The 24,479-nt window shown below is 32.0% G+C and overlaps 1 protein-coding gene and 1 non-coding gene across 3 annotated transcripts in view; both read left to right on the forward strand.

The window, feature by feature from the left end:
- Window positions 1–11,543, forward strand: part of LOC100205406 (aldehyde dehydrogenase, mitochondrial) — a 54,122-nt gene extending 42,579 nt beyond the window's left edge. For both annotated transcript variants that reach the window (XM_065798043.1, XM_065798042.1), the window contains one exon: window positions 11,362–11,543. In XM_065798043.1, coding sequence (XP_065654115.1) covers window positions 11,362–11,382 — 21 coding nt within the window. In that variant the 3' untranslated portion in view covers window positions 11,383–11,543. The remainder of the gene's footprint in view (window positions 1–11,361) is intronic.
- A 7,589-nt stretch (window positions 11,544–19,132) lies between these two features.
- trnag-ucc (transfer RNA glycine (anticodon UCC)) lies at window positions 19,133–19,204 on the forward strand. The gene has a single exon. It is a non-coding gene; the product is annotated as a tRNA-Gly (tRNA).
- The last annotated feature ends 5,275 nt before the right edge of the window (window positions 19,205–24,479 follow it).

The raw sequence follows: 24,479 nt of genomic DNA on the forward strand, positions 1-24,479 counted from the left end.
CACACAGGCAGAATTTCGTTGACAAGTGCCATTTTGCAGTGGGCAAAACAAGTGCAACTTTTTTGGTTTGTTTCATTTTCTTAAGTCTGGTCCAGGTCAAGTGAAGTTTTATCAAAGTGTTTTATCGAAGAACATCAATACAAGAAGTGAAATAAAACAAGTGTTTCATTACATCAATACAGCCCCCATCCAACCAAGACATTGTGTTCCACAGAGCATTATTGTATCATCACAAGGTAAATGTAACACGGTAAGCCTTGAGAAGCGTGATTATTTATTTTTATTATTTTTATGACTTCAAATGCAAAAATGGCTCCCGACATTCTTGGATTGGAACTAAGAAAGAAAATTATTGGCAATTACGTAAGTGGAACGTCACAAAAAAGTATTTGTGATAAATATCGCGTGAAAAAATGGACCGTATCAAGACTATGTTCCATATATCGTTCTACGGGGAAGTTGGCAGCAGATAACAAAGGTGGAAGACCGCGTTCCACCACTTCTAGAGAGGATTCTATGATCATCAGATCTGTCAAGAAGGATCCCTGGATATCATCAGTCGAGATACAAAAGCAATTAGAGCTGCCTGTATTGAACCGAACAATCAGACGATGTGCTGTTGAAGCCGGATTGTTTTCTCGACGCCCTGCAAAGAAACTGCTGATTTCACTAAAAAACCAGAAGAAAAGACTCCTGTTTGCTACATCTCACATTGACTGGAATGTGCAGAAATGGCGAACTGTCCTGTTCAGTGATGAATCGAAATTCAACATCATTGGGAGCAATGGCATTTGCCGTGTACGTTGACCGGCCGGAAAATGCCTTCGTTTTGTCCAATACTGTAGCTGTCAAACAGGTTGATCCATTGCTTGACATTCATATAACTCCAGCTTCTGTATCAAAAATGATTTTCTGCTTAGACTCTTCTACAGTTTGTGGTCCAGACAACATACCTGTTATAGTCTTGCAGAAGTGTTCTCCGAAGCTGTCATCTATACTTTCAAAACTATTTAACAAGTGCTTATCAGAGTCTTGTTTTCCGGCATGCTGGAAAGCATCGTCTGTTATCCCTATTTTCAAAAATTCTGGAGAGCAATCTGACTCGTCTAACTACTGTCCCATTAGTCTTCTTCCTATCATAGGCAAGGTTTTTGAATCTTTAATTAACAAATACTTAATCTCTCAGCTTGAATCTAATAAATTACTTTCTGATCATCAATATGGATTTCAATCTTCTTGTTTTACAGCTGATTTGCTAACAGTTATAACCAATAGGTTTTATTGTGCATTAGACAGAGGTAGAGAGGTTAAGGCTATCGCTCTTGACATTTCTAAAGCTTTTGATAAAGTTTGGCATGCTGGTCTTCTCCATAAGCTTTCTTCTTACAATGTATCAGGTAACATCTTTAAGATTATTGAGTCTTTCCAATTGTAGTATAAGAGTTGTCCTCGATGGACAGTACTCTTCCCCTCAAGGTTCAATCCTTGTTCCTATACTCTTTTTAGTTTACATAAACGATCTTCCAGATATTATGACATCTAAGGTGACATTGTTTACTGATGACACTACCATTTATTCTTGTCATAATAAGAAGCCAACGCTCTCTGGTTGCTTGGAGGGGGCATCTGAGCTTGGAAAGGATCTCACTTCTGCTACAGCATGGGCTCACAGTGGCTGATGAACTTTCAGATGAAGCTCAATTTTTTACAGCTAATTTTTATCGCAATAATTTAGATATTCCTATATTTATGAATGGTAATGTACTCGATGAGTCATCTACCCTTCATCTTCTAGGATTAACTCTTACTTCCAATCTTCCTTGGAAACCAAATATCAAATCCATTGCAAAATTAGCATCTGCTAAGGTTGCATCTCTTTATTGTGCTTGCCACTTTTTTACTCTGGATTCTATTCTTTATCTCTATAAATCTCAAATCCGGCCATGTATGGAATACTATTGCCATATCTTGGACGGATCTTCTAATGATGCTCTTTTTATCTTTTAGACAAGGTACAAAAATGCATTGTAAACATAGTTGGACCTGCTCTTGCAGCCAACCTGCATCGTCATAATGTTGCTTCTCTTTCTCTTTTCTACAAATGCTACAATGGCCACTGCTCTAAAGAGCTAGTGTCTCTTGTGCCATCTTCTAAAATTCATTCTCATGTTACTCGTCATTCAATTAAGTCTCATCCTTTTTCTGTGACTAATCCTAAGTGCTCCAAAAACTCTTATTCCTCCAGTTTTTTTCCTCAAAAATCAGTTCTTTGGAATTCGCTTCCTTCATCTTGCTTTTCTGATTCATATAATTTGCAATCTTTTAAGTCGTCTGTCATTCGTTATCTTACTCTACAAACTTCATCTTTTCTTTTCCAGTAACTTCTAACTCTTATAGTGGTTGTTTGCAGCTATGTTGAAAGCGAAGATGTAAAAAATATACATATATATAATAATTTTACTTCAACAACACTGCAAGCAACCACTATTAGAGTTGGAAGTTACTGGAGGAGAAAAAACAAAGTTTATAATTAAGGTAACAATTAACAGACAACTCAAAAGGTTGCTCAATATTTGAATCAGGAAAACAAAATGAAGAGAGTGAATTCTAAAGAACTGATGTTCGAAGAAAAAAAATCAATGATAAAGAATTTTTTAGCACTTAGGAACAATCACATAAAAATAATAGCTGAAGGTTGGCTGCAAGAGCTGGTCTAACAATCTTTACAATGTATTTTTGCACCTTGTCTAAAAGAGAAAAGGCATGATTCAAAGATCTGCTCCAAATATGGCAACAGTATTTCGTACAAAGACAGATCAGAGATTTATAGAGATAAAGAATAGAATCCTGAGTAAGAAAGTGGCGAGCATGATATAGAGCATTAGCAGATGCTAATTTTGCAATGGATTTGATAATGGTCTCCAAAAAAGATCAGAAGTAAGAGTTAATCTTAGAAGATAAAGGGTAATCAAGTATATTAGTAAGGAAGAATTCAATAATCTTAAAAATGTATCAATAACAGATTTGTTCTTATTATAAACACTGTTAAAGATTCCCCAGAAGTCTTAATAACCTAATTTTTGAGATGAAATACGAGTTTTTGTGACCTACAGGGGGTGCAAAAAAAAAGCCACGCTCAATATTTTGATAAAAAAACCAACAAAAAATGTCTCATAATGAAAGTAATTCAGGACAATTTTTAAAGAAATACATAAAATATTATTGTACATTACATATAACGAAAAAAAATTAGGATTTGTAAAGTATTTTTCAAATTTTAGTTTCTTATGACTTCTGCGCATCTAGAATGCATACTATCTACAAGTCTTTTTGATGTCATTTGGTAAAGCATTCAAACCAGCAAGAAGAAATTGGAACTGTTCATCTTCATTTGTTACCCTATGATCTTGCAATTTTCTATCCAATATAGACCAAAGATTTTCTATTGGATTTAAATCAGGAGACTGTGCTGGTCGAGACATAACTGGTATCAATTTTAATTCCAGATATCTTTTATTCAACCATGCTGTATGTTTGGGATCGTTACCTTGTTAAAAGATGTAGCCATTATTAGGGAAAAGTTCTTCTATACTTGGTCCTAGTTGATAAACTAAGATTTTGTGATACAAATGCTGGTCCATGGTACTCTCCACCCGGTAAAGCTTTCCAACTTTGTGTACTAAAACAACCCTAAACATGAATTTTTTTGTCATGTTTAATTGTTGTCTTGCATGTTTGGGGGTTGAACTTTTCCCCAATTAATTTCCAGCAGTGAGATCAACCATTATAAAACAACATAAAAGAGACTCTGCTCCAAATAACTTTAGCCAATTGCTTACATGTCCAATCTTTGTGCTCACTGCACCAGTTTAATCTTTTTTTGCAATTGATTTCACTAACAAAAGGTTTTTTATTTGCTTTCCAGCAAAAACTCACCTGATGCTTTTATACGACGAGATGCTGTCCATTTTGAGATATTAGTAAGGTTCAAATCTAGTTTTATCTCAGAACATGTAATTTTACGATTTTTTTGACTGCATTAAGAATATAGCGATCTTCCTTTTTTGAAGTTTTAGGCTTTCTTTCAGGTACAACAGACCTTTCAGTTGTACCAGTGTGTTTATATTTCTTAATCAATCTACTAATAGTTGAGTTTTGTTGTTTAAAACATTTCCCAATGTTTCTGTGAAACTGTCCTTGGTCAGCAGCTTCAATAATTTCTATATCTGTTAGCTGTTTTCTAAAATATTAAATGTGCTTGTGTTAATCTGTTTTTTAAAGATTTTACTTATATAAATATTAGTGTATATATAAACATACCTTTTCTGTCTAAGATTTTTCACTACCACACCCAATTTTTTTAGCTTTGCTTCCTTATACATTATATACTTAAAATCAAGAAAAAATGTAAGTGTGGCTTTTTTTTTGCACCCCACTGTAAGAATGGCGAGCTTTGGCGTTAAGCATAACCTTTTTACAATTGTTTCTACCAATAGTAAACAAACGCCTGTTTTCTGGAGAATTATTTAAGTGATTGATATGGAAGTAATGATTACGATTGCAGCAGCACAATGAGAGGAAAAACATGGAGAAGAGTGAGGCTTGACTTAAAATTGTCGAGAGGGAATATAAGCCAGCCATGCCTGCCTGAATCCAAGAAGTTCATAAGAAGCACATTTGTCAGCTGGAAGACAAAAGATTTCTTCCTGAGGGCCATCACAAAGAAAATCATGGAAAGAATCCCAGTCAGCTTTAAGGTAGTCATAAGAGTTATGATGATGGGGGGATTCCGATAATAAAGAAGAATGAGATAATAATTTTAGAGAGATCAGAATAGTTTTAGAGTGATCAAAAGCATCTAAGGGTGAATGTGGAGAAAATGAGCACCAACTAGGATCAGAAACAAGACATAATTTGGATTGTTTGGAAAGCAAGTTTTAAAGTTGATTATTTGTGAGAAAGATTGAGTCGTAAGCTTTAATACCTTAGAGTCGTAGGCTTTAATACCTGTAGAGTCACTGATACTAGAGCCAAGTCATTCAGTATGGTGAACATTACAGTAACCAACAACATTGATATTGGCTGAATGATAAAGAGAGAGGGCTTGGTCAATTTGATCAGAAATAACATCAAAAAGAGTGCAGTCTTGAGATGAAGGAGAGCGATATAGAACAAAGAGTAAGGCGATAGAGTGAAGCGATGCTACACTAAAGCACATAAAAGAATAGTCTGTGGGTTCAAACCTAGAAAAATAAATGAATTCTTACAAATGTATATTGCCAAGGCCAAGCATGTGGCTATTGAAGTCTTTATGAATTAAAGGAAAATAACAATCAACACTAAGGTTACAAGATGAGACTGCTGAATTCAAATTAGAACACAAAGAGAAAGTAGGTCTAGTGAACTTTGCAAAAGATAAGAAGAAAAGTTACTTTAAAAACCACAAATACTAGTGAATGATAGATTTAGGGAACTTGGTGATGACCAATGGTTTTTGGTGTTTTAAAGTTTTTGGTACATTAGACTTTTTGGGATTTGTTAATGAACTTGGCTCAAAGCACAGATAATACTCAGCACACTATCTAATAATCCAAGCAATTGCCTCATTACTATTAATGAACTCTATGCTGTAATAAAAGGCTCCAAATATGGCCTTGACAATACACACTAAAAGTATGAACAGGGACACTACTATACCCATGGCACTGTTAGTACTCTAATACTTTACAGTTGTTGATGGAATTTGCCTCTCTGAGAGCGACAGAGTTCAGGAAACCTGACTACTAGCCGGCCTCAGAACCATAAAACTGATTTTTAGAGCTGTACCCTTACTAGGAATTAATAAAATATTTTGCCAAGTCATAAAAACAGAGACACATGCAGAACCCGAGCATTGAGTCAAAAAGATAATAGTTAATAGCCCATACCTTAATACAATTGAATATTTGTGGAATGAATTGAAAAAAGAGGTCTTGAAAACAGCATCAACTAACACCATACTGTCTTAAGAGAAATTGATTTAGATTTGGTTTCATGATGAACAAGTTAGATATCTATGCAGTGAATTTATTCAGTCTATGCTGTGGTGTGTTTCAGCTGTAATTAAATATAAAGATGGACACACTAAATATTAATCTGATATTCTAGTGTCTAAATAATGTTTTGGTGCTGACTTTACATTTACCATATTTGAATTTTGTATTAATTATATTTTAAATGCATATTTCATTTATTATGTCAATAAAAATCTTGTTTTGCTTTAAAAGAGTAAATCTAAATTACAATTAATTTAAACCCTTTGGGCGTATAAAAGTACAGGTGTTTCAAAAAATGCAAAAATTGAAATCAAACTATTTCGTCCGAGAAAGAAAATTAATTTTGAATTTTTAACATTTTATGAAGAAATGCCGGTTGACATTATTATTGAAAAAAGTGATTTTGATTCTAAACTGGAAATACCATCCAAATGTTTCTATATGTAGCATATTTGCGTGCTGGAACATTCCGTTATTATGTGTATGGGTTTAGGAAAATCTTTAGTCAGTAAAAACATTAGTGTACTAAGTGGTAGTTGTAGAAATTTTGTTTTAATATAACAAAAGCATAATATTCATAATATTGAGTTTTTTTTATCACAATTAAGTTAAAATGATAAACACTAAACAATTTTAATTCACATTTATTCTTCCAAACAAATAGAAATCACATTGATTATTTCTTTTTACATTCTACAAATGTTTGCAGTTAAATTTGACCACTGATGCTTCCAATTTCATTCCATATTCTGGGTGATGAGAGGGTCTTTTTAATCTTGTCCAATAAACACTGAAGCTGTAATGAATAGACTTGTTAGAATAGTTGAATACTCGTAGAATAGTAGTCGAATAGAATAGTTGCTTGTTCGCTGTAACGCCCCAAAGATTCTTTTCTTTGAGCAATTAAATCTTTAATGTGATAAAAAACTGAATCAACCTTTGGAGTGACACTGACCATTGTAAGTTGAAGAAAGGAGCTTTTAAAGCTGTTGATTTTATCAATATAGCTTTCATCCAGTGCATTGCCAAGTAAGCTGTCACAACAGAATCAAGTTTCCTGAATGTGTCAATGATGGAAATGTTTCAAAAGCGCAATTTTTCTCAGCAAGCTGTTGCAATACATCAATGTTTTTCAAAAGTTTGTGACACTCATTCCCAGTAAATTGACCTCCATGAAAAGGCTAACATTTGATGTGAAGAGCTGATGGCCACTCATCAGCCTTTGACCAGCGGTCTTAAAAATATTAAAAAAAAAATTTTTTTTCAAAACTTTTTAAATAAAATCTTATTTCTTTCTATTAAAAATATATGGAATATATTTTAATGGGATATATTTTAATAAAGACAAAAACTATTTATTTATTACTATTTTAATAAATACAATCTCTTATCGGTGAATCTTATCTGTACCATGAATGTGAATCTTATCTGTACGGTGGTATCTTATCTGTACCAGTTTTTTTATATTTTTATGCATTTGTATACAACATAACTAAAATTAATCAAAAAATGTAAGATAAATGCAAAAGGAGACTTGACGCATAAAGGTTTATTTTGCCACAAATCTACCTCAATGCACAAAATCTTTTTGGCTTAACTTTTAGATAAGCGTTTAATATTATTCTTTAGTTTTTAATCATAATCATAAGAATGAACTTTTTTTTTATGACTATGTTTTAGTGGTCTTAGATCTTTTTAGTTCCATTTGTATAGCGTTACGTACAAATGTCTGTAAATTACACATCCTAACATCTGGTGCAATGTGCAAATCTGTCGGGTTTCTTTATGCTATCTTTCTAACTCGACTTCTTCTGACTTTCATTATATGATCTTTTATTCTTCTTAAAATCACTTACTGGTGGTCTGCGAAGCCAGTTATGATGTTCTTTAGTGAGCTGAACTTGTCTTTGTAGGCCTTGATATGTGGCCTCTATATGGTAATTACGCGGAGGAGGATAAACCACAATAACAAAATATTTGTCTTTTCAATACAATAAGAGTTCATAGTAAAAGTTTAAATATCATTTTCAATATTTATAAACAGTAATGCCAAATCAAACAATCAACAATGAAAATCGTTCAATGTTAATTTAATCTTATTTAAACGGAATTCACCATCAGAAATTGCTAATATTCTTGGATTTAAATGAACTGCAATCTATTCAATTATTTAAAAAATATTGTAATGGTTTGCCAATAAAACGGCAATTAAAAGGTGGTTCTATAAACAAAAAATTAACAGAAGAATAATAATAATAATCAAAAATCGGATTGATGGTGATTCTGGAATAACTCTTAAGGAAGGTAAAAATAAGACTTTTTGAATAAAAATCCATTTCAGTTAGTCATTCTCCTATAGCAAGATACATTTATACTTTTAATTATACTTTAAAACGTGCTTACAATATTCCAGTGAGAAGAAATTTTGAAGATCTTATTGATGAAATAGCTACTAATGCAGAAAGATTCATGAGCATTTTGTCTTTTATGAATGACAATAAAATATTCTTTATTGATGAAGTAGAATTTAGTCTTTCAATTCAAATTATAAGAGGATGTTTTTTAGCTGGAAAGAGGGTCACGCAAACAGTGACCAATATATGGTCAAGAAATATTTTCGTCATTGTGCAATGAACAAACATTTTAAAATAAAAAAAAAAACATTTAATACAGAAGCTTTTTTATATATTATTATTATTATATATATTATATATTATATATTATTATTTGTCTAGTATTAGCAAAATTAAGCTGTTAATGAAATTGTTGGAGCTATCTTAATTTTAGACAATTTTTGTTTTCATAAGGCTGCTGTTGTTCAAGATGAAATAGTCTGTGCTGGGCTATCTGTGCTGGGCTATCTTTCACCTCCATAATCTCCCTTTTTAAATCCTATTGAAAATGTGTTTTCTGAATGAAAATAATTTATCAGAAGATGTTTGTCTCGAACTGAAGAGGAACTACTTGAAAATATATAAAACGAGGCATTGAATATTACTAGCACAAACTGTAATAATTATTCTGGGCACGTGCTTAGGTAAATGATTTCCTGTTCAAGAAGAGAACCAATTATTGAAGAATAAACTTACTTTTGTACCTCTTATTTTTATTAAGCAAATATTTGCGATTACAATATTTTATATATGATAAATTTTTGCTTAGATTTTAGTTTGCATACAAAATAAAAAAATATATTATCTTAATGAATTTAGAAAAAATCTAACTGTTTTATTTGTATATTAATTAAAGTCTTCTTAGCGCTGTTGAAATTGAATGCAAAACAGTCGAAATCAAATGCAACGATGTCAAACTTGAATGAAACTAAATGTAGTGATACAATGTCGAAATTGAATGATACGTTGTTGAAATTAAGTGGGAAACCCTGTATTACTTTTACCTTTTTTAATATTTATACCCAGATTTGATGTTAGCAACCTTTGGTGTTAACCGAATATGGCATATAAAAATCAAAATCTATATTTTAATAAAACACCAATTGTTTTAGTTTATTAAAACAAGTTTACAACATTGTTTTGTTTAAACAGCCTTTTACGTTATATGGTCAAAAGTTTTGCGATTTTCCAGATTCTGTTTCAGCAGGAATTTGCACTTTTGATAGTTTGATTTTCTGACAGAATTTACATTAAATCCTGTCGGAATTTTGGAGCTTCTAAAATTAGGGATGTACCAAAACTTTAGCTTTCGTTTAGGCATTATTTGCTGGATCATTGGCTTTAAAACATTGTTTTCTAGTAATTAAAGCTAACTAAGCTGTTTTCTGTATTATTTATAAGATAAATATAAATAATACAGCAAATAAATAAATAAACAGCTCTATAAATAATATAACCTTCGGCAGCTTTCAATGCTTTCACTCTCTGTATTTTATCCTTCAAAATCTCCCATAAATTCTCAATTGGGTTCATATCTGGTGATTTCCCAGGCCATTCGAGGTCAGAGAATTCTCTGTCTTGGAACCATATCATTGACAACTTACCCGTAGTAATTGGAACTTTATGTATTTTGTCCTTCAAAATCTCCCATAAATTCTCAATTAGGTTCATATCTGGTGATTTCCCAGGCCATTCGAGGACAGAGAATTCTCTGTCTCGAAACCATATCATTGACAACTTACCCGTATGGTAAGGAGCACAATACTGTTGAAATATAAAGTCCTTATCAGTGAACCAGTCTCTGAACTAAGGAACCAAACATTTCTCCAACACTGTTATATTCTTTCTCTGGTTCATCATTCCTTCCACAATATATAGACAGCTTGTTCCATAGATGGATATCGCTGCCCATACCATGATCTTAGTAGGGAACTTCATTGTTTTCTTAAGAAACTCAGGCTTAAACTCCTCTCCAGCCCTTCTTCTGACTGTCTGGACTCTATCATCCAACACAGCATTTGTTGACTCATCTGAGAATATTAAATAGCCATAATCAACACTTACTGGTATTAGTCAAAAAATATGATGAAACTGAAAGAAATCAATACTATCAGAGATCTAACAGAAAGCTAAATTAATGATTACCTTGGATCAATCTTCTTGTGTTCAACTTTCATGCTTAACGGCCCATCCATGCCTGGCATGCTTCATTTTGTTCATGAGTCTTGGCTTTTTCCTTGCTCTGTATGTCTTCAATTCCTTCTCCAACAAGCGGTTATTCACTATTTTACGGCTTACATTAATGCCCTGACTTATTCCATAGATATCTTCTTGCAAGAACTTCTTCTATCTCTGAGGGCCATTACTTTGATCTTTCTCTCAAGTCTTGGGGTAGTGATTTTTTTACGACCGCATTTTCCAACTCTTCCAGCTTTAACGTTTCTATCTTTATTCAGCTTCCTTTTCACTACACTAACTGTTGGTGTTGAAATCTTCAATTTTATAGCTATCTCCTTTTATTTTAGGCTACTATTATCCAACAAAACACAAATTTGTCCTTTTTTTCTAGGGCTCAGGTCTTTACTTTTCCCCATCGCCTCAAAAGCGGTCAAAAATGTCAAAGATTTTTCTGATCAATTATTTTTTTTACTTTTTCAGAACTGCAACTTAAAATTTGTAGAGTCCAAGTACATACCAAGTACACTGTACACCCTGTCTAACCCTTAAATGACCCTAAAATTGAAAAAACCAGATCTAAATGGATTGTATTTAAAAATAAAATAGTCTCATTACTATATATATTTATGTCATTAAAACAAAAGAATTCATTGACCACTGAAAACCTTTTGGCTGCCTCAATTAATGGAATTTAGTGACAATTCTAAAAATCCATAATAGTTTTTCCAGTTCTGTATATAAATTTTTTTTTTCAGGTGACAATCCAAATTAAGTGAATTTAATGGATTTATCTTGACGGAAAAAAAAAGAACTACGCGCCATGTATATTTTGAAGTTTTTTATTGTGTTTCGAAGTAATTGTATTGTGTCAAAGTATTTTGTTTTCATATAACTTTGTAAAACGTTTTTTATGAAAATATTTTTCCAAGTTTGTAAAGTTATTTGTTTGTAAAAGTGAAAAATGTCTTGTTAATACCTGACGAGGTGATTTAAGTGAACTTTATCCTTGTTCTGTTGAATTAATTTTCAATTTCATCTTGAAATTAAAAATTGGAAATCAGATCTTAAAAGTATTTTCATCAGGTTGATTCGATTCAGTTCATATGATTACCATAAGATCCTAAGACACATTACTGTTTTGCTTATCGATGTAAACTTATAGAAAGAATTATAATTAGGAAAGTTAGGCATCAAGAATAACAAGTGTGAGAATAATATGTACAATTAGACAAAGTAAGTTAATCCAGCTAGATAAGTTATCTCGTCACTATTGTAGAAAGAGAAACTATTTTTAAAGAGTTAAAAAGCAGTCTCATAAATGTAAAATACGTTCTGGTGGCTCAAACACATGACTTAATCATTTGAATAAGTTTTTTAAAGTTGCTATATAAATAATAAAGAATAAAAATTCTTTGGTGACACTGGATCTACCTATAAAGTGATGCTCTGATGTTTTAGACTTTAAGTCTGGGTGCCTGTGTAGATATCTGTATGTCTAAGTTTTAAAAGGGGTTCTATTTTTAAATAAAGTAGGATGCAAGCTTTTATGTATTATTTCTAAAATTAATAATAGGTCTAAGATTTTAAAGGGTAAAGTAGGAGCAGGTCCAGGTCTTTACATGAGGCTGCTTGAACCAAATAGTTTTCTCAAATATAATCAATACCAATATCGAATACTCAAAACAGCTAAAAAAAAAAAACTTGTTTAAAAGACGCTAAATACTTTCATTTGAAAATTTTCTAGAAGAGGACCACAATTATGGAACTCATATCTCTTAAATAGTATTACCAAAATTTATGATCAAAGTGAGAAATACACTTTTTATGGCTGGAAAACCAAATTCAAAAGCAGTGGCAAAAGTCTAGAGGAAAAATAATAATACAAAAGAATTTCAAATTCCTCAGTGTCTTGGTGCAAATAATTCGAAATTCATGTCTGAGCAGTCGCAGATGATATATCAGGTTTACTAGTAACAGTAAACAAGGTAAAACATGAGTAAAAAGAAAAATATACGTGTCACCAACATCCACAATGAAAACACAAAACATCATTAAAAAGACCCAATTGATTGAAAATGTAAAAAAGAAAAAAACAGGATCAGAAAGATAAGAAATAATCATCAAAAAGAAAAGAACAGTTTTATAAATGTAAATCAAAATGCGTTTGCAATAGCATTTGTAACGTAAAAGGTTTTAAGAAGTGCCCACAAAATTAAAAATTAGTAAGCAGCTCTTGAAAACTTGATGGAATGAAGCCAAGCGGTGACGGTGTAGTATGAGATTTTTACTCCCGCGTTTTCAATACTCCCCAGTAAAAGAAAAAGAAGAATGCCAAAAACTTTACGGTTTTTGACAAAACCGTAAAGTTTTTGGCATTCTTCTTGTATAAACAAATATGTAGGCACTGCTGTTTTGAAATACAGATTAGCAAGGTCGTGAATTTGTAAATGAGCTATCCAATGAACTTCACAAGAAAATTGGGACTCTTAAACGTATGACGAGTGCATACCATCCTCAAGCCATTGGTCTGGTAAAACGTCAAAATCAATCAATAAAACGCACATTAGTAAAGGTGCTAGAAGATGCTTCTCTTGAATAGCCATTTTTTATTAATGGTGTTTTATTTTCGATGCAAATAAGAAAAAACAAATCCACTGAATTTTTTACCCTTTGCACTACTTTATCAAAGAGAACCTATTATTATGCCGATTGATATAAATCGGAACTTAATTGAATATAATAATAATGCTACTCTGATAGACGATGATTCAAATAACAAAAAAGAAGTTTTGAAAACATTCAATAAAATGAATGTATTGAAGAAGTGCGTTTTTGATAAAGTTTACGAAAACATCTAAAAGTCACAAATAAGGCAAAAACGTGACTATGATAAAAAAGCCTATCCAAAGAAAAGTATTGCTATTGGAACAAAAGTCTTATTTTGAAATCATAAACGTGATAGCAGAAAAGATAGAAACCTTGTAAAGCCATGGATAAGACCATACAAGGTAACTAGTAAATCAAGTACAAATAACTGTAGTTTAAAAAACAAAAAAAAACGTAGTATTAAAAAAAAGTATGACCTAACAAGTTTGTCCTTATACAAAAAGAAAACGCTAAACAATGACAGCATTCAACTGGAAATAATTAACAAATTATCAAATGTTGATAATGTCAAAACTGAACCAATTAGCAAAGACCTTTAACCAAGCAACACATACAATAATACTCAACATGAAACCAGTTGGCAACAATACTCAACATGAAACCAGTTGGCAACAATACTCAACATGAAACCAAATGTTTCAAATAAAAGAATAGCAAAATGTTCAACTTTTGATATGAGAAAATTGCAGAAAAGTTTGGAGTTGTTAGGAAACAATGTCACCAGAGAAAACATCAACCTAACTATTTGTCCAAAAGGAATCCATAGAATTAAAGGAGATGGAAACTGCTTTTTTTAAAGAGCAATTTCATTTATCATAACTGGAAATGAAGATGAATATAAGCTAATTAGAAACAAAGTACGGGATGAAATAACTGGATATTTGAATATGCCAATTCAAGTGCATATTTGTAAAACTATGCTATGTAAAAAAATGCTTGAAGATGCGACATGGGCAACTGGTGCAGAGATAATTGGATGTGCTCTATTTATGGAGGTAGATATCCAAGTATACAGCGAATATGGAGCGAAAACAAAATGGACGACCTAACCATGCAGTTTACGGCTTAATAAGTTATTCTACTTCTTATATAAGATTATTCTATATTTCTAAACAACTCAACTGGATTTGATGCTGTGATTAACAGTTGAAAATTTAGTGCATTTACTTATGTATTTATTTCACGAATTTTAAATATTGATGTTTAATTTCAACTATTGTATTTTTTTTTCCGCTCCATATATAGTGTGTGTATATATATATATATATATATATATATATATATATATATATATATATATATATATATATATATATATATATATATATATATATATATATATATATATATATATATATATATATATATATATATATATATATATATATATATATATATATTAGTAGAAAATCACTTAACAAAAATTTTTTCCATTTGACACTGTGTTTCATAAACAAAGATTCATCAGAAATTTAAATATATATATATATATATATATATATATATATATATATATATATATATATATATATATATATATATATATATATATATATATATATATATATATATATATATATACATGTATATATATATATATATGGATATCTACCCATAGACGCTGGAACATAGGGTCCAGAATGGGCAACTGCCCACCCAACATTTCTGCACCGGGGGCAGAGGATATCTTTTGTCCCCCCCCCCTCCCCCATCCAAAATGTCACTATCCGCGATTCAAAACAGCAATAATTTTATGCACTCCGGAAAAAAACTTTTGCATTCAAAAGAATGCAAAAGTTCTTTCTCGATAAGAAAGTATTTTAGCTTATCGATATTTGTATTTAAGTTCCTGATGTTGATGTGTATTACCGTGAACTTTCCTATGTTAGTTTGGAGTTCAGCTTTAAAAGTTTTAATAACAAAATATGTAGAGTCAATTACTTTTCTGTTATAAAAGAAAATATCGCCCTCATATAAATCAGTCGCAAAAAAATATTTTCAGTTTTGAAAACGTCAAAACGCAACTTTTGAAAGTCTATTGTTTCAAAGTCCATGACAAAAAAGAGAACTAAATTAAGAATTTTTCAATAGAATTCGATTAGCAAAAAAATTTCATTGTACAGAGTATAGAGTACAGACTTCATGAAAATGAAATAAAATTTAAAAAAATTTGTTTTAATGTTTAATCGCACAATTCTTTAACAAATCAATCAATGTCAGAAGCAAAAAAGCCCCGTTTAAAGACTATAGAGGTTTTTTTTTCAAGAGTGAGGTTAGTAAGCATTTAATATGTTAAATTTAAATCATGGAACAGACGATTGTACTAAATAGTTGCCTAGGTTAGCTAGCATACGCAGTGTGATCATTTTACGGCAGCATTCCATAATCGCAAGACTACTGAAAATATTTCTTTTTAACAAATACTAAAAGGTGAAATGTATGTAATATCCATATCCAAATCCTTGAGGTCAGACACGGGCCAAACTGAAACTGGTGATTGTGCTTGTGAAACCGCTGCATCCTCACAGTATGATTCTGATCCATCAACTCAGCCATCTGTGTCTACCACATCCATTTTTTCTGCCAAGAGTCAAGCAAACCTGCTGTACCGGCAGTAACAGGTACTGCCCTGGTCCTTTATCCCTTTCAACCTCCTTCTACGTACAAATTCCCAGCTTAGAAATTTGCATCAGATCAGTATAAAAGGTCCTGTAAGAGTATTTGGTTTGCGAAATGGCCATGGTTACACTATGTTCCTGAGACAGAATCTGGTGTTTCAACTGCTTGGAAGCTGTGAATAAGAAACTAGTAACTTTAAGCAATCGACAAGCTAATGCTTTTGTTGATTCTGGCTTTTCCAACTGGAAAAAAGGAACCGAAAAATTTTCAATTCATGAAAAGTCATCCACCCACAAAGAAGCCACAGATAAAATACTGTATTTTAAACAGACTCCTATATCTGCTCTTTGAGTGAACAAGTGTCATCATCTCAGGCCATCGCTCAAACTGTTTTGAAAGTAATATTTTCAAGCATTAAATATTTAGGACGACAGGGTCTGGCATTGAGAGGAGGAGAACATCATGACGGAAATCTATGGCAGCTTGTACTAGAACGGGTACAAGATGTACCCTCTGTGAAAGAGTGGTTAAACAAACGCGACCCATGGATGTCAGAAACAATACAAAATAAAATTATTCAAATGTTTGCACATTCAGTTCAACGAAGCATTGTCACATTATCACAGCGCTCATATCTTGGCCTTACAGCTGATGGAACTACAGATGTGGCGGGTCATGAGCAATTTTCTGTCAGCATACGGTATGTAGGCCCTAATTTAAAAGTACAGGAAATGCTTTATGGCTTTCTACAATTGCCAGAACAGCACTGCTGAAACATTGTTTAATGCCATAATTGACGTGTTTACCCGCTGCACAATACCCATGAATAAACTAGTTGGCTATGCATTTGATGGAGCCAGTAACATAAGCGGGCACTTATCTGGAGTAAGAGCTCGTCTCGGAGAAACTTACCCACAAGCATGTATGTTCACTGCGCAAATCATTCGTTGGATCTTGTTTTACAAGAGGTCTGCTTTGAAGTAAAAATGGTTATTGACACAATTCAATTTGTACGTGATGTTGGAACAATCATAAGAGAGTCTTCGAAGAGAAAGACATAGTATGAATTTTTGTTTGGTTCAGATGATGTTGTTCTGAACTTGGTCAGCTTATATCCAACTCGATGGTGCATTAGGGCAAAAGCCATTAGTGGAATTATGACAACTTATGGAGAAGTTTATGAAACATTGTCTCAGCTAGCGACAGGCGACAGGTCAGTACGTGTTGATGTAAGGGCTAAAATCTCAGGCTAAGCCAAACAAGTTTCTAAAGCATAAACCTTTTATGGAGTCCTATTATGCGAGGCTCTGTTTTCCAAATTTGAATTGGTAGCCAAAGCTTTACAGAGCCCATTACTGAGTGCATCAGCCGCTGAAAAATGTGTTCAACTCCTTCTGGCTCAACTTCAAGACTTGCGTAGTGATGAATTTGCTTCAGAATTACACAGTAAGGCCATCGAGAAAGCTACCACACTGAATCTCAAGCTGCCGAAGGCACAGCATAGTTCCACAGTTAATGCTCCTGCTCGTTTTTCGCATGGAGCTCAAAGCCGTAATGTAGAACAATTAACTACAGATGTTATCTGGAAGAAAAGTTTCTTCGAAGCCATTGACCACTCAGTTGCAGAACTGCAGCACCGTTTTAACCAAGAAGGATTGCATAAAATTGCAAGCACAAAAGCTATTTTGATAGGTTCATGCACATCCACAAGTAATGCAGCCTCACTAGTCAGCATGCCACTGCAAAGTTTGCCAAATAATGTCGATGTTCCTATGTTGCAGTTACAGCTGCAACTGCTTCCATAGTTGTTTAAGGACAAGTTACTGCCTAAAGATTTACACCAGCTAGCAGCAGCTTTAAAAGACCTTGAAACAAGTACCCGCAGGTTATTTGACATGGTGGAACAGGTAGTTGTGTTGTGTTTATCTGTTCCAATATCCGTAGCTGGTTCTGAAAGGTCCTTCAGTGCATTGAGGCGGCTTAATACTTGGCTGTGGTCAACAATGTCACAGAGTCGCATCACTCACCTTGCTTTAATGCACATTAACAAAGATTACCTAGACAAGGTTGACATTACAGCACTCATGGAGGAGTTTGTGGCTAAATCCCAGGAACGTTCATCCGTATTTGGGCATTTTTTACAGTAACTGTAATTGTTTTTGGTATATTTTGTTTTGTACCGAATATTTAAATATAATGATTTAAAAAGGTTTGCAAATCTGCAAAAAGCAGGGTTAATTATACCTAAAAAAATTTCAGTGAAATAACGCCCCCTAAACACCCCATTCAGGGAGAGGCACCCCTCCCCAAGCCGCATCCATTTCTGCCCCCCCCCCAGTCTTTAAACACTTCTAGCGCCTATGTATCTACCCCCCATTAATGAAAGACATTCTATTTTATCCTTGTCAGTTCCCTAAGTCGTATCTTCAAGCAATTTATTATAACAAACTAAATCATGATTCTTAATAAATAAATCTTTATACCATATATAAATACTAAAATAATTTCTTGTGTATCTTGATGCGCCTACGGTTAAAAAACTTTAGCAAAATGTTGATACCAAAACTAAAATAAAAAATCTCCTTAAATTTACAAAAAGGCCTCTAAATTGAAAAAACAAAAAATTCAATTCTCACGGAGGGCGTCGAAACCCCTATCCCACCTGGATCTGTCACTTAAGCCAAGAATGATTAAACTGGCCACATCAACCAAAACAAAAGTCTACTGTAAAGATAATTTAACGGATAAGGATATCGATAACTTTGATCAGTGAAATGTTCCCAGTAAGCACAGATCGTTTTATAAACGTTTTAAAAACGTACTGTGCTTACTGGGTTATGTGTGGCTTTGAAATCTGAAGTCCTCTTCCCCTCCCCCCCCCCTCCCCCACTCCCTAAATAAAAAAACCTGTTATTAGGGCTCCAAGTTCTTAAAAAGGTTTCACTAGGTATTACTATATTAAAAAAAGAGTTCCTTTAATCTCCAAAAGGGCCTCTAAAGTTGCAAATAGGTCTCTTTCATTCGCACCCCCTTCCTCTTTCCAGTTGGGTTGTGTGGGTTAGCATAGGCACGGCTCTGCCTATAGGTTATGCGTTGAAACTTATATATAGTATGCGCTAAAACTTTCCAGGTCATTTTCGAAACATAAAAGCCTTATTTTGATTTATATGAAAAAATAATAGTTAAAAAAATTTAGAAAATATATTAGTTTATACTAACATAAATCTACATTTAATATCAGCGTCGGTGGTGTAACGGTTAGCATTGTTGCCTTCCAAGCAATAGATCCGGGTTCGATTCCCGGCTGACGCACATGTTTTTATGTTCAATAATATTCATGGTACATTTTGCAACACATTTTATAACAATTTTCCCCTTGAATTTAAAGCCTTGTATATCAATTTATGGAAAAATAACTATAATAAGCATATAAATTTAGATTTTATGATCGTGATACAAATTTAATAACAGTAAAATTCGTCTTGTTGCGATATAGAAAAAGAAAAATTTCGCATTTTTGTTCATTCAGTCCGTTAAGAAACAAAAAATGCTTATTGAACAGACAAAAACAGTAATACACTTTTTAAAAAGAATAGATTTTCTAAATTTGCCATTTTACAAAGCAGTCCCTAAATGCACTGGCGTAGGAACAATGGGGGGCGACCGGGCGATACGGCGTCGGAATAAGGAGCGGAAAGGTGTAAGTCCCTCGTAACTTTTGGAAAATTTCAATTTTTTTCATTCATATTTTGATTCTAGGTGCAATAGCCCGGAAAGAAGCTAAACGCCGTTTCGGTTGGGGGTCGTCCATAAATTACGTCATGTTTAAGGAGGGGGAGGGGGAGGGTAAGTGGTTTTGTACTCTTACAGAACTTGTTACTAAAGTGTTACGATGTTGTGATAAGGAGGAGGAGGAGGGGTCTAAAATGGTCAAAAATTGCGTGACTTAATTTGTGGACGACCCCTAAAAAAAAGAGTGAAAACGTTCCACGTGGTTACAAATGCCAGATACTATAGACGATGTTTCGTCTGACTTTTTTTTTCCCGTAAACTTTGGGAAGGCTTCCCGATGTTCACGCGAAAAAAAGTCAGACGAATTATCGTCTACAGATACTACAGTTAGATTAGACGATAATTCGTCTGACTTTTTTCCCGTGAACTTCGGAAAGTCAGGGTTAGGGTCTGACTTCCCAAAGTTCACGGGAAAAAAAAAGTCAGACGAAACATCGTCTACAGTTAGATAAGAACAGAGTTATCTTTATCAATGAAAGCAATTAGAAGAATATTCTAATAATCAATTACAAATTGAAGTGATATCGGTTTATTTTGTTATTTGCTTCTAAACGAATTTTAGAGCTTCTGCATATTGCCGTCTTTGTCAAAGACGCCTAATAAAATTAGACAAGTTTTTATTTGCAGTTAAGTTCATGTCATTTACAAATCCAAGTTTTTAGGATTATAAATCAAATTTATATTGACAATATATTTTTTGAACAATGTATTTCAAGTCTCAAACTACTCGACCACCTAGAAACGGGAAAGTATTCGGCAATGAAAGTGAAATTTTAACTGAAAAAAGTACTTCAATTTCGCAGTCATTGAAAATTATTTTATTTGACTTCAACTACGCACAAAATAGTGTTGCAATAGCTCATTTGAAAGATAGTATTTGATTTTATTCAATTAAAAAAAAGAGAGGTTTTAAAACTAACAACTATTTTATGCTTATTAGTAACACAAAAAATATTTTCAAATTAAAAAGAAATTAAAAAATAAATTAAAAAAAAAGCTTTTCTTCTACAGCTTAAAAGCATACGGCATGAAAATTATACAAAAATATATACATTTTATAAAAGCTGAATGTTTAAGCTATAAAATAGTATACAATAATTTGATTTTTGAGAATGTATTTTTTTTACTTTTGTATACCACCTGGCCTACTGTGCGTCGGACCGGAACATTTCGGTTAACGTTTCGGTATCTTTCGAGTTAAAAACTACGCGTTTCAGAACAGAAAATATGAAGGACCTGTTGACTGTTAACTGTTGACTGATGATCAATAAAGTAAATTTCAAATCATGAAAAATTAAGTTTAAGCTTAAGTAAAAGTTTAAGCCAACAGGAGACAAACTAGGAAAAAATAACTAAGAAGTGCAGAATCTCAAGGACGAACTAAGAATAGGAAAAAAGAATATAATACAAAGATATTTTTAAATTTGAATAAAATATGAAAGCCCTTTAATGAAAATATAAAATATACAATGCCAATTTATGAAAGTAAAACAATAGAAATAGCAAAGATAGAGCTTAAAAATAGATATTGTAAAAAATTGATTTTTAAAGTTGGAAAAAGATAAAAAGTTAATATAGCATAACTATATCTTTAGATTAAAATTTTTATGAAATGTTGGACTAATAGCTATACCAATTAAAGTATGATTTACACTTGTCTTTTTTCCAATGTTCCTAAAGTAAAGAAAAGGTCCTACAACTTAAATATGAAAAGGCCTAGAAATTCCAATTACAGTACAAATAATATTGCTATTAATTTTAAGATGCCATTATAATAATATAGTCGTATCATTTATCATTATCATTTATCATTATCATTCAACACCATTATCATACATCTTATATTGAATGATTTGCTAGGAGGAGGGGGTAATTCAGATGCAACTTTAGTGATTTACTAGGGGAAGGTGGTAATTCAGACAGATATAAATATATTTTAAAAGTATATTTACGTAATTACATAAGTAATTAGTTCATAAATGTATAATATTTCTCATATGATTTAATGCTATTATCACACTATCTTACATCGCGTGATTTACTAGGGTGATGTAATAATTCAGGCAGACTGTAGTAGATTATTACCTCCGACTTAAATTAAAGCTTGTGCAAGTTTAGTAATTTAATAGGGGGAGGAAATAATTCAAACAGATATTTATAAAAATCAAAGAGTTATTTAAAAAATATTTATAAAGTATTTTCATGTATAGATATAATTAATTGGTTTATAGTTATACATTTTCAATCATTATCAATCTTTCTTAAAATCGCCTTTTTTATACTAACTTTTAAAAGTATGGATTTGGAAATAAACCAATCAAACTTCATTTTTAAAGGTATGGATTTGGAAATAAACCAATCAAACTTCATTTTTAAAGGTATGGATTTGGAAATAAACCAATTAAACTTCATTTTTAGAATTCTTATCCTCTAAGCCTCTTTTCTTGTTGTTTATGTTTATAAAGGTACAGATGACCTCGCTACACTTCAGAAATGCACAAAAGTTCTCGATAGGTTCAGCTTCTGATACACTTTGAGAAATTTTTAAATTTTGAAACATTGTTAATGCTTTGCAAATTCAGAAAAATGATGACGTCATTTGCATAATGTGAATTTACAAGATCTTTACTAGAGCTATTTTAGCTAAAAGTATAATGAAGTAAGTATTTAAAAAAATGAAAGTATAATGAAGATTATGTTAGATTTGGTTTTATTAGTGTTGTGATTAATAGTAAAAAAAATACTGTTATGTCTTATCTGCAACAAAGCACTCGAAAATAACTGTCTGCGACAAAACAAATTAAAAACTCATCTTCAAAATCTTCATCAGATAAAAGTTGTTTTAAAAAATTAAATACTGTTTTGTAAAAAGGAAACCTTTATTACTCCAGCCATTTTTTCAAATGAAATGAAACTGCACCCTATCATGTAAATTTGCTAAAACAATTTGGGAGAAGCTTTTCCTTCATGCGTTGATTTCATCGTACAGCTCACGATTTTGGATGAAGCTGCTGAAAAGACAAAACAAGTATCTATAATCATATTTACAATTAATAGCAGAACTATTAAAATGAACAAGAATACTGCGCAGCAATTTGTTTCTGAAATTAGTAAAGGTCTAATTATTGCTATCCAACCTGATGAATTTACAGATGTTGTATCGCTGGCTCAACTAATCTGCTATGTAAAATAGGTTGGCAATGAAAGCAGAGTTTCTTTTTTGTAAAAAAAAAACACTTCTTTCATTGAAAAAAAAAAAGCTACATCAAAAGATGAGACATTTTCAAATCTCTGAATGCCAACTCTAAGAAATACCAAACTGATTTGAAAAAACTGATTTTTGTAACAGCCGAAGATGCAAAATCAATAATGGGTAAAAATGTAGGATAATGAGTTTCTAACAAGAAAAAAAAATTGACTGTATATCTGTATATTTCTTTCTTCGCAGACAAGTCTTAGGTCAAAACTGCATGCCGACATTTTGAAAGTGTCATTTTATTAAAATTTTACAAAAGTAAAGACCAGGTACAACTATGTTTCAAGCTTCAGCAAAATTAAAATCATATAAAGAAAAACTAAACTTTGGTGCTGGCTGCTAAATCAGGAAATAATGCCCTACTTTAAGACTCTTGGTGTATTTCTGAACGAAAACAGTACGGAATGTAAAGTCGTTTCTGATATTATTTAAAAAATTTGAATTAAGTATTATTAAAAAAAAATTTATAATGGTTTGACTCTGAAGTAAACTCAATCAAAGAGAAAAGTTGGGTAGTTTAGCCATTTTCTGAAGAACCAATGGCCTTGATGAAATCAAAGACGAGCTAACAAGACTGCAGTCATTTATTGCGGTGAAAAACCATTTTAAAAAATAATACAATGCTCCTATGTTTTAAATTTTGCAACACTCGAACTTTCATACCCTGAACAAAGCGGGAAATTAAATAAATTATATAAAATTAATGCCGGAAATAATATTAATGCAGCTCAAATTCCTAGGAATTTGAGCTGCATTAATTTCAAATTAGTATCATTAAAACAAAACAAATAGACAGACTAGACGTGGAGCCAGATGCTCGCGTTGCATTATCTTTAACTGAGCCAAACATTAAAGACCGCGTGTGCAAGAAGCAAGCTCATAAGTTGCATTATGTGTTTGAGTTTTTACTAAAAAAAGTTTTTTTGAACATGGAATATATTTTATTTTATTCTTAATAATAGTGCGGTTTTTTTTTTTTTAACTTACAACTACTAATAATTCTTTTTTTTTTTAAAAAAAAAAAAGGGGGGAAATTAAAGAAAAGGTTTAGGATCCGTTGAGTTAAGAAATAGGAAAAAACAAAAAAATACAAATTTTTAATCGGATAAGTAAAACCATAAGATTTTACTTACTCATTAAAAGTTACTCGTTGTTTACAATTTTAAGGATAAGAACTCATCTTTTTAAAATTGGATTTCAAAATTTTATTGTTTTGTAATTTTTAGTTAAAAATTTATGATCGAAACTAAAAAAATTTACAGAAAGTCGTTTCAACATTTTTTTTCACGGCCTTGCAACTTGTCTACTACTACGAGAGTACTTACTAGCATAAAAAAAAATATTAAAACGTTTTTTAAATGGTATAGGAATTCGAGTTTATTTTTGAATTTATTCAGTCATTAACGTAATAAAAAATAAAAAAACTTATTGACAAAGGTGAAGTCTGAATTTAAAAATTTTTAAAAGCATGACTTTCCCTTATTATAATGCAGATTAATAAAGTTTTTGAAGCACATTCCCTTTTATAATATTGAATAA

The sequence above is a fragment of the Hydra vulgaris genome, chromosome 05 (assembly GCF_038396675.1).
Source record: "Hydra vulgaris chromosome 05, alternate assembly HydraT2T_AEP".
In the NCBI taxonomy this organism is placed as follows: Eukaryota; Metazoa; Cnidaria; class Hydrozoa; order Anthoathecata; family Hydridae; genus Hydra; species Hydra vulgaris.